General features: G+C 36.1%; 1 protein-coding gene across 1 annotated transcript; it reads left to right on the top strand.

The window, feature by feature from the left end:
- Positions 1 to 1,096: 1,096 nt before the first annotated feature.
- LOC139888024 (uncharacterized) lies at positions 1,097 to 12,048 on the top strand. The gene is made up of 3 exons (XM_071871059.1): positions 1,097 to 1,355; positions 11,132 to 11,243; positions 11,442 to 12,048. Exons 1-3 carry the CDS (start codon positions 1,097 to 1,099, stop codon positions 12,046 to 12,048), a joined length of 978 nt encoding a protein of 325 aa, XP_071727160.1.
- Positions 12,049 to 12,132: the final 84 nt, after the last annotated feature.

Here is a 12,132-nt window from a genome sequence, read left to right as displayed (position 1 = left end):
TTTATTCTCAGGATTGAAAGAAATCTTCCGCTGTGCATTTGCTCAATTTAAAGATATTATTTGGAGTCATTCATGGCATATTTCAAAAGACGTTGCATTCAAGTCGTTGAGTTCAGTAAAGATTATGATTAAGTAAATGACAGATTATATCATTTATAGTTGGATATTATGAAATGGTATGCATGCCTGTCAACTTTCGATGTAATGAAAGTTTGTCTTTTAAAACGAATGCAATGTTTGTAAAATGTATCATATAGAGGTCAAATACCTCGCAATGTAATCATATGTTATTGTATTCGTTCTTATGAATTAGGACGGGTTTTTACATGGTGAGTGTAGATCTTTACATATCGGGCAATGTTCAATATTGACAAAACGATGTCTTCGTTGTGGAGTAATGGGGCACGATGCCGAAACTTGTTCGTTCAGAAATAATGTGTGTTTAAATTGTCAGAAAAAAGGTCACCGATCTGCACAGTGTCCTTCTGCAAAAAGATCATATTCTGGGGCAGGGTCAGGGGTAAGGGCAGCATCAGCAGGGGGATCATATGCTTCCACAGTGGGGCAGAAAAAAAAGAATCCTCCAGCTCCTGAGGGTCGTGCCTTTCAAATGTCAGTAGATGCTGCAACTGCTACTGATGACATGATCACGGGTATGTTCTTAATAAACTCTATACCTGCTAGTGTGCTATTTGATTCTGGAGCAAACCGCTCCTTCATGTTTGTTACATTCTGTGATAAGTTGAAATTACCTGTTGAATTGATTTCTACTCCTTTAAGAGTAGAAGTGGCTGATGGTAAGACGGTTCCAGTCACGACGTCTGTGTCTGGAGCTACCATTGACATAGATGGAGGTTTTTTTTTCCTATGACTTGTTTGGTGATGCCTATAGCTAGTTTTGACGTAGTATTAGGCATGGATTGGTTAAGTCACAATAGGGCTAGTATTAAGTGCCATAAGAAGATAATATCTTTTCCTTTGACCGATGGGACACGTGTTGTGGCCCGTGGGGAACATGATGGGTTTAGTTATCCCTTAATTTCGATAATGAAAGCTAAGAAAGCTCTAGCCAAAGGGTGCGAATCTTTTCTGACCTATGTCATATGACGCAAAGAAAGATAAGAAAACGGTGTCCGATATTCCAGTAGTTTCCGAATATCCGGAAGTGTTTCCAGATGAACTACCAGGGCTACCTCCGGTTAGAGATGTCGAGTATAAAATCGATCTAGTGTCAGGAGCTACTCCTGTTGCTAAAGCCCCGTATAGATTAGCTCCTTCAGAAATCCGTGAGATGATGTCTCAAATTCAAGAGTTGCTGGATCGAGGGTTCATTCGTCCAAGTTCTTCTTCATGGGGTGCACCAGTGTTATTCGTGAAAAAGAAAGATGGAACACTCCGAATGTGTATTGATTATAGAGAACTGAATAAGAGGACTGTAAAAAATAAGTATTGATATTGCTCCAAACGAACATATATTTAGTCGCAATATCATCCCAATATGTAAAGTTTTTAGTTGTAATTGTTCTATTTTTAAGTTGTAATTGTTTAAATAAATAAATGTGAAGACAAATCACGAAGATTAAAGAATTGAAGAAAAAGTGCCACTAAAGCCTGAAAAGTGCCACTAAAGCCATAGTGCACTCAAAAGTGCCACTAAAAGTGAGTTAAAGACTTGCGCGGATTTTGGAAGTTAAGGAAAATAATTTTTTGTGCAAATTACAAATTGCAAAATGCAAAGTACAAGATATCTACACGTATGAAAGGACGTTCGAAAATTCGGAACCGATACATAAACGAGCATCAACGCGCGAGTCAACGGACCTAAAATTACGAGTCAACTATGCACAAGAATATAATAATATATATATATATATATATATAATTATATAAAATTATATATATTATATTATATAATAAATAAATCAAAGTCGCCCACGTTTTAAACAACAATGTGAGCTGGAGCCGCCTTCCATGCGATCGCATGGGCCCAAAAGTCTGGCCAGGTCCTATAAATACCACGATTTCAGACGAGTTCTTTACACCTTTTTCAATCTTTCTTTCTCTCTATGTAATATATATTTATAATTATAATTTTAATTATAATTAAGATTAATAATAAATTATGGTTTAGTTGGGTTAATGTAAGAAATGTTTTATGGGTTTTAAAGTCGAAACTCTGTCCGTGTAACGCTACGTGATAAATAATCACTGTAAGCTATGTTCTTCCTTTTTAAATTAATGTCTAGTAATTAAGTTATTATTATGCTTATTTGAGCCGAAGTAATTGTGATGTTGGGCTAAATATTAAGATGGGGTTATTGGATTTTGTACCATAATTTGGGTTTGGACAAAAGACCGACACTTGTGGACATTGGACTAATGACTATTAATAGATGGGGGGTATTGTCTAATCGAATGACAACTCGTTGGAACCTGTCGAACCTATCTTCAAATTAGTTAATCTAATAATTATTAAATTGATTATGAATATCCTATTTAGTGACGTTTATACGACATCCTTTACGATTATTTAATTAATTATTCGGGTTGGGTAATTGATTATTCAAACTGATCAAGTGGGTAAATTAATGTTCATATCTTATTAAAACAGTGGTGGATTACATACAAGGGTTATTGGTGTAATTGTTAACAAAGTATTAAAACCTTAGATTACACGCAGTCGATAACCTGGTGTAATTATTAACAAAGTATTAATACCTTGTTACAGTTTAAATCCCTAATTAGTTGGAATATTTGACTTCGAGAAAAAGGTTAATTTGACGAGCATATTATAATTATGACCGATGGACTATTATGGGCAAAACTCAGATAGGTATCAAATAAGCCAGGACAAAGGACAATTAACCCAGAGTAATAAATTAAAATCAAAACGTCAAACATCATGATTACGAAAGTTTAAATAAGCATAATACTTTTATTTCATATTTCATCGTACCTTTATTTACTGTCATTTTAATTACTGCAATTTACTTTATCGCAATTTAAATTCTGTCATTTATATTATCGTCATTTATCTTTACGCTTAAAATATAAAATCGACAAACCGGTCATTAAACGGTAAAAACCCCCTTTGATAATAATATTACTATATATAATTATATATATTTTATATAAATATAGTTGTTAAAAATATAGTGTTAAACTCAGCTAGCTCCCTGTGGAACGAACCGGACTTACTAAAAACTATACTACTCTACGATTAGGTACACTGCCTATAAGTGTTGTAGCAAGGTTTAAGTATATCCCATCTATATAAATAAATAAAACTTGTGTAAATTGTATCGTATTTCGTAATAAAAATAATAGTATTTCGTACTACACCTCACACACATCAAGTATCCTCTTCCCAGAATCGATGATCTATTCGATCAACTTCAGGGAGCTTCGTTCTTTTCTAAAATCGACCTGCACTCAGGGTATCATCAGGTTCGTGTTGCTGAATTCGATATCCCTAAGACAGCTTTTCGTACGTGCTACGGTCACTATGAATTTTTGGTTATGCCGTTTGGGTTAACAAATGCACCTGCAATTTTCATGGACTTGATGAATCGAGTATGTCGACCATTCCTTAATAAATTCGTAATCGTTTTTATCGATGATATCTTAATCTATTCTAAGATAGAATTCGATCACGCATCACATTTGCGTCAAGTATTGGATTTGCTTAAACGCGAAAAGCTCTATGCAAAATTTTCAAAATGTGAATTTTGGTTAAGAGAGGTACAATTTCCGGGTCATATTATCTGCAAAGATGGTATTAAAGTGGATCCAGCAAAGACTGAAGTGGTAATGAACTGGAAATCCCCTAAGACTCCTACCGAGATTAAGAGCTTTTTGGGATTGGCTGGTTATTATCGTCGGTTTATTAAGAATTTTTCTAAAATCGCTGGTCCTTTGACAAAACTGACAAGGAAAGATGCGGCGTTTCGGTGGAACAATGAACAAGAGATAGCTTTTCAAACCTTGAAACAATTAATATGTCAGGCCCGAGTTGTACCATCCTGCATTTTTTCGTTAAATTATTTTAACGCCCGTCTTTTTTTTTAATAATATCTTTCGTTACCTAAATTCGTATCTTCCATCGACTAGCGTTTTAATATTTTCGTTATTTAATTATAACATCTCTCATTTACTCAAGCGTATTTAAAGTAATTCGTTCGGTTAATTCACGCACCCGCTTTTAAACTCGAGAGACTAATGGTGTCAATTGGACAAACTAGTGACTAGATCAACTAGTCAACCCACCTCCCCACCACTCATTCATTTCACCTCTCACCTCTCATCTTTTTCTCTCTAGTTCAAGAACACCATCTTCATCCAACTTCACTAAATTCATCATCCATTTCGAATCTAGGAAGCTTGCTACAAAACAAATTACATATTCGTGATCCTCTCTTCATCCTCTTCGATTTGGTACCAATTTCACTACTTGGGGTAAGATTTATAAAAACTCTAGATTTCTCAAATTCGTTTTATAGACTTGAAATGGTGTTAATTAGTGTCTATGGCTCGAGTCTAGCATGAATATGTGATTTATTTGCTCGATCTTGTTATTTTGCATAAACTAGCATGAACTTGAAATGGGTGTGCTTAATCTTGAGTTTTGGTTGATTAAATGTTGTTATTATGTTAAAGTTCATGTATTAAATGTGTTACTAGCATCATTAACTTCGTTTTGGTATGTTGGTTGACTTAGAAAAACTTCATAAACAAAATTGATGAATTCATAATTCTTGGTTAGGGTTTGATGAACTTTAAAATGGATTTTTGATGCATTGAATGCTATGAAATGTTGTTAGAAAGTGTTTAGTTGCAATGTATGTTTAATTACCTTCAAAACGGTCTATCGTATGTGTAAATTGGTTTCCCGAATCATGAAATGCATTTTATGAACTTGAAACTTTGATAATGAACTTTTAACGATCATTCGACGAGGATTTTGATTTTTTTAAATGATGTTTTTGGTAAATAAAATGTGTTTAGTTGTATTCCTCGTCAAAATACCTTTCCAACAATATATGATACGTGTTCTGAATGTTTACGGTTCATTAGTTATGGTTGTTTGAAGTTGGATTCGTGCTTGAGTGTTCAAAAACTGCCCAGACTTGCTGAACAGACAGTCTGAGCGTCGCTCAGGGTCTTGGAGCGCCGCTCCGGGCCCCGGATGTCCAAAAATGCACATTTTCGTTTAATTCTAACTATGCTACACATCCCCGATCAACATGAAATTTGGCCAACATGCTTATATATGATTAAAAACCTCAGAAAAATAGTTCGGGACCAGACCCGAACGTGTTGACTTTTTCGTTGACTTTGACTTGGACCAAAAGTTGATTTTTATTCAAACATAACCAATACCTTGTTTAATCGTTATAACCTTTCGTTTACACTTATATTTTGCATGAAACTTGACAACGTGATTCACATGCTTTATAATCGAGTTGTAACGAGCCATAGGACTAATTGAACACATTTCGACCGACCTTGTTTGTGTCTTACCTGGTTTTGATATAACTTACTTGTTTTGATCAACGCTAAACAACTTTCATGTACAAGTTTACTTTGTGAAGTACTTTTATACTCGTGCACTCGAGGTGAGATCATAGTCCCATTTTTTCAACAACTTTTATACTTTTAAATCATGGGATGAGAAACATATACGGTTTTATACTACATACTTTATACTTTGAACACAAATACGAAAACAAACATTCCACAGCGAGTTAGAACAAAAAGCTTCAATTCAATTATCATTAGTTACACTTGCAGGGTGTAAGCGAGAACTTATATTATGTGATCACATGGGTTTGACGAGCCTCATTCGGACGGTTCGCTACCGTCGGCGGATGAAATATATTTTCGGGTTTAGTGTATGTTCTAACACTACGTAACAGGGTACAAAACAGTTAAGTCTTGATAATTGGGTGCTCGCGAACGTATTTTTGGAATGCAAACGATTTGGATAATCAACGTTATGAAAATACAAAATCTTGTGGTTCAAAAATAACGTTTACAAATACACCTATGATTTCACCAACGTTTTTCGTTGACAGTTTTTTATATGTTTCTCAGGTTCATACTTGGCTACTTGATACATGTTTCCGCACACTTTGATTACTTGCTTGGGGTCAAGCATACATGCATACGCTAGGGATAGCATCTTTGGATTCAAAATTAAAGCATACATACTTACGCTATTTATAGCAACCGTGATTTTCAACTTATTATGTCGCAAGTCATTTCATTTATACTTTATAACTTTTGTAAACTTAAACTCGTTGTCGAACCGTTTGATAATTTAAAACTTTGTAAGTCTTGTACGTTTCAAATGAATGCGACATAATTTTGGTCAAACGAGTCTTATTTAGGGACTATGACCACGCAACGGGACCTAAGTTAACGACGCCGTCAATGACGACTGTCGGGTCGTTACAGATGGTATCAAAGTGTTGGTTGTAGGGAACTAAGATATGCATTAGTGTGTCTGACAGAGTCGTTAGGACGCATTAGTGAATCTAGACTACAACCAAATAGTTACTCATTGCATTCTGGCTTGCATTTGCTATAGATAGCACTTATTTGACTACTTGTGCATCATACTTAAACCTTTCTTAGGTGAACTCCTTAATGGTACCAAATTCTCATCATACGAACCTGTACTCTGCCACTTTCTGATAACACACGTAAATTCAAGATTCATACGCGTAAGGATGACGACGACTTCATTCGTTACACTAGTTCGGGACTTTGTCTCCCAGGTTGTTATTCACCACCGTTCCAGCTTACCATCCACAAGTGCTGTAAAGTTTTCACCACTATGGAAATCATTAACCACTACCGATGTTACACTGGTGATCTTCACTATCTACCACTTCTTGTTACTACCACCACTAATCTAGATGAGTATCGTCATTACTGCTTATCACTACGGTTACATACTACTCGTTATCATGATTCGATACTATTTTCGTACCTAAAGACGTTATTGTTTGACTTGAACCGCATTGACGTGAACAACCAGTTATACACTTCCCTCAGGAAACGCATCTTCAGAGTTGCACTAATTCTTTCGATTTAATACGAGTCACGTTAGAGATGCCGTTACACTTTGTTCATTTTAAATCCTCACGATTACACGAACTTGATTCTATGGAATGATGTGGGAATGGAGGTATGAGTTAGCATAATATAACGACACTCGATCAACGTAGTTATATTATGGTAAGTCATACCAAAGTTCTAATGACACGTGATGGTGGTTGGACTCGATCAACCTAATCACCACCATGTGCCATGTACATGACTTCATTTTTTTTCTTGTTGGACATCCGAAAACTCCGAGAATATTGATAACAACTATACCAAGGACACACCTTCGATTATATATTTATGCTTCCAAATGAATGACAAATTCTTTCAACTTCAAACGTATGTTACACGTGTATACTATCTCGTTTTCGCACAGTTTTATCGACGAACTACAAATATGCTTGATATTCTCACATCGAGGCGGAAACTTCTCTCACATTACACTCGTACTTCCATATAAGGAAATCTTTTATCTAAATTCTCAATGGAGGGATAGACTCTTCACGTTATACTAGTATTCACCACGAGGGTGAATAGTCCTAATGAACGTTTTTCAGAACCCGATAAGAAACTTGCTCTAACAAACGTTTTTAGAAATCGATAAATCTTCCGCGACGCGAATTTCTTGAGAAACGAAAACTTGTTCGAAGATATCTTAAAGAAATGTACCTCGTTCCGGATCGAGACACTCGATTCACTTCTAAATTTTTGGAGTGCCTTACAAAAAGCCTTGGGAACACGTTTAGACATGAGTACCGCATATCATCCACAAACCGACGAACCAAGCAAACATACGATTCAAAACTTGGAAAAACATATCACGAACTTGTATTGCTACCTTTAATTGATTCTTCTTACAACGATAGTTATCATTCGAGTATTAACGCCACACCTTTCGAAACTTTACATAGCCGCAAATATCGTTTTCTTATTTGTTGGACCGAAGTAGGTGACAAGCAAACCACCAGACCCGAACACATTCATGAAATAACCGTTAAGATCGTTCAAATCCAAGAAAGACCTAACACGACTCGTAGTCGCCAAAAGAGCTATGCCGATGTTAGACGTAAATCTCTCGAATTCCAAGTGGGTGGCCGCGTAATGTTAAAAGTCGCACCTTGGGAAGGTGTAATTCATTTCGGGAACGTAGAAAACTAAATCTGTGATATTTTAATCCTTTTAAAATCTTGGGGCGTTTTGGACCCGTTGCTAGCCGTTTAGATTTTCCGACCCATTTGAGTCTCCGTTCATCCTACATTCTATGTATCAAACTTAAAGAAGTGTCTTACCGAACAAGAACTTGTTATACTTTTCGATGAGCTTACTATCGATGACAAACTTCGCTTCCTAGGAGAACCGAATCGTGAAACCAAACTCTAAAACAACGTAAATCCCGATTGTCAAGTTCGTTGAAATGCCCAAGGAAGTACCTTAACCTATTCGTAGAATTGGCAACGCAAGATCTTGGGGAAGAATCAACGACTTCTACTTTCAACCAAATTTCGAGACGAAATTTCTTTTAAGGTGTAGGTAATGTAACATCCCGCATTTTTCCGTTAAATTATTTTTACGCCCGTCTTTTTTTTTTAATAATATCTTTCGTTACCTAAATTCGTATCATCCGTCGACTAGCGTTTTAATATTTTCGTTATTTAATTATAACATCTCTCGTTTACTCTAGCGTATTTAAAATAATTTGTTCGGTTAATTCATGCACCCGCTTTTAAACTCGAGGGACTAATGGTGTCAAGTGGGTAAACTAGTGACTAGGTCAACTAGTCAACCCACCTCCCCACCACTCATTCATTTCACCTCCCACCTCTCATTTTTCTCTCTCTAGTTCCAGAACACCATCTTCATCCAACTTCAGTAATTCATCATCCATTTCGAATCTAGGAAGCTTGCTACAAAACAAATTACATATTCGTGATCCTCTCTTCATCCTCTTCGATTTGGTACCGATTTCACTACTTGGGGTAAGATTTCTAAAACTCTAGATTTCTCAAATTCGTTTTATAGACTTGAAATGGTGTTAATTAGTGTCTATGGCTCGAGTCTAGCATGAATATGTGATTTATTTGCTCGATCTTGTTATTTTGCATAAACTAGCATGAACTTGAAATGGGTGTGCTTAATCTTGAGTTTTGGTTGATTAAATGTTGTTATTATGTTAAAGTTCATGTATTAAATGTTTTACTAGCATCATTAGCTTCGTTTTGGTATGTTGTTTGACTTAGAAAAACTTCATAAACAAAATTGATGAATTCATGATTCTTGGTTAGGGTTTGATGAACTTTAAAATGGATTTTTGATGCATTGAATGCTATGAAATGTTGTTAGAAAGTGTTTAGTTGCAATGTATGTTTAATTACCTTCGAAATGGTCTATCGTATGTGTAAATTGGTTTCCCGAATCATGAAATGCATTTTATGAACTTGAAACTTTGATAATGAACTTTTAACGATCATTCGACGAGGATTTTGATTTTTGTAAATGGTGTTTTTGGTAAATGAAATGTGTTTAGTTGTATTCCTCGTCAAAATACCTTTCCAATGATATAAGATACCTGTTTTGAATGTTTACGGTTCATTAGTTATGGTTGTTTGAAGTTGGATTCGTGCTTGAATGTTCAAAAACTGCCCAGACTTGCTGAACAGACAGTCTGAGCGCCGCTCCGGGCCCCGACTGTCCCAAAATGCACATTTTCGTTTAATTCTAACTATGCTACACACCCCCAATCAACATGAAACTTGGCCAACATGCTTATATATGATTAAAAACCTCAGAAAAATAGTTCGGGACCTGACCCGAACGTGTTGACTTTTTCGTTGACTTTGACTTAGACCAAAAGTTGACTTTTATTCAAACATAACCATTACTTTGTTTAATCGTTATAACCTTTCGTTTACACTTATATCTTGCATGAAACTTGACAACGTGATTCACATGCTTTATAATCGAGTCGTAACGAGCCATAGGACTAATTGAACACATTTCGACCGACCTTGTTTGTGTCTTACCCGGTTTTGATATAACTTACTTGTTTTGGTCAAGGCTAAACAACTTTCATGCACACGTTTACTTTGTGAAGTACTTTTATACTCGTGCACTCGAGGTGAGATCATAGTCCCATCTTTTCAACAACTTTTATACTTTTAAATCATGGGATGAGAAACATATACGGTTTTATACTACATACTTTATACTTTGAACACAAATACGAAAACAAACATTCCACAGCGAGTTAGAACAAAAAGCTTCAATTCAATTATCATTAGTTACACTTGTAGGGTGTAAGCGAGAACTTATATTATGTGATCACATGGGCTTGACGAGCCTCATTCGGACGGTTCGCTACCGTCGGCGGATGAAATATATTTTCGGGTTTAGTGTATGTTCTAACACTACGTAACAGGGTACAAAACAGTTAAGTCTTGATAAATGGGTGCTCGTGAACGTATTTTTGGAATGCAAACGATTTGGATAATCAACGTTATGAAAATACAAAATCTTGTGGTTCAAAAATAACGTTTACAAATACACCTATGATTTCACCAACGTTTTTCGTTGACAGTTTTCTATATGTTTCTCAGGTTCATACTTGGCTACTTGATACATGCTTCCGCACACTTTGATTACTTGCTTGGGGTCAAGCATACATGCATACGCTAGGGATAGCATCTTTGGATTCAAACTTAAAGCATACATACTTACGCTATTTATAGCAACCGTGATTTTCAACTTATTATGTCGCAAGTCATTTCATTTATACTTTATAAATTTTGTAAACTTAAACTCGTTGTCGAACCGTTTGATAATTTAAAACTTTGTAAGTCTTGTACGTTTCAAATGAATGCGACATAATTTTGGTCAAACGAGTCTCATTTAGGGACTATGATCACGCAACGGGACCTAAGTTAACGATGCCGTCAATGATGATTTTGTCGGGTCGTTACACCAATGCTGACTTTACCTGATGGGTCTGATGATTTTATCGTATATTGTGATGCTTCGTTAGCAGGTTTGGGTTGCGTGTTGATGCAACGAGATAGGGTGATTGTTTATGCTTCACGTCAGTTGAAAACTCATGAAAGGAACTACCCTGCACATGACCTAGAATTGGTTGCAGTTGTGTTTGCCTTAAAACTATGGAGACACTATCTCTATGGTACACATTGTGTAATCTGCACCGATCACAAGAGTTTGCAATACATCTTTTCACAGAAAGAATTGAACATGCGCCAGAGAAGGTGGCAAGAGTTGATCAAAGATTATGATTGCGAGATTCGTTACCATCCTGGTAAAGCGAATGTTGTCGCTGATGTTTTAAGTCGTAAGGGATCCGTTGACACTGTTAAATTCATGCGAATAGAGATTGTCTCGGATTTGATTGACCGACTGAAAATCTCGCAACTTGAAGCTTTAAAAGACGTAAACTTAAAATATGAATTAATGGTGAAACGAAAAGAGGATTTGACTAGTGATTCTCGAGAATTGAAAACCTACCATGACCGGATTTGGGTACCAAAGATTGGTGGCTTGAGGGATTTAATCCTAATAGAAGCTCATAAATCAAAGTTATCGATTCACCATGGCAGCACAAAGATGTATAATGATCTTAAAAAGTTGTATTGGTGGCCTACGATGAAAACCGATGTCGCCCATTTCGTAGAGACGTGTCAGATTTGTGCTCAAGTGAAAGCTGAACACCAGAAACAATATGGGTCGTTGCGTCAATTAGAGATTCCTGAATGGAAGTGGGAGCATATCACCATGGATTTTGTGACAAAGTTACCCCAAACCCAGAAAGGGAACGACATGATCTGGGTAATAGTCGACCGACTAACCAAGAGCGCGCATTTCTTGGCCGCAAGTGAAACAACTTCTTTGAGTAAGTTGGCACAAATGTATCTGAATGAGATAGTATCACGTCACTGAATTCCTTTATCTATCGTGTCTGATCGAGATTCGAGATTTGTATCGAACTTTTGGAAAAGTTTACAGCAGAACCTAGGAACTCGT

The sequence above is a fragment of the Rutidosis leptorrhynchoides genome, chromosome 2 (genome assembly GCF_046630445.1).
Source record: "Rutidosis leptorrhynchoides isolate AG116_Rl617_1_P2 chromosome 2, CSIRO_AGI_Rlap_v1, whole genome shotgun sequence".
NCBI lineage: Eukaryota > Viridiplantae > Streptophyta > Magnoliopsida > Asterales > Asteraceae > Rutidosis > Rutidosis leptorrhynchoides.
This window is presented reverse-complemented; position numbering and strand designations above follow the sequence as displayed.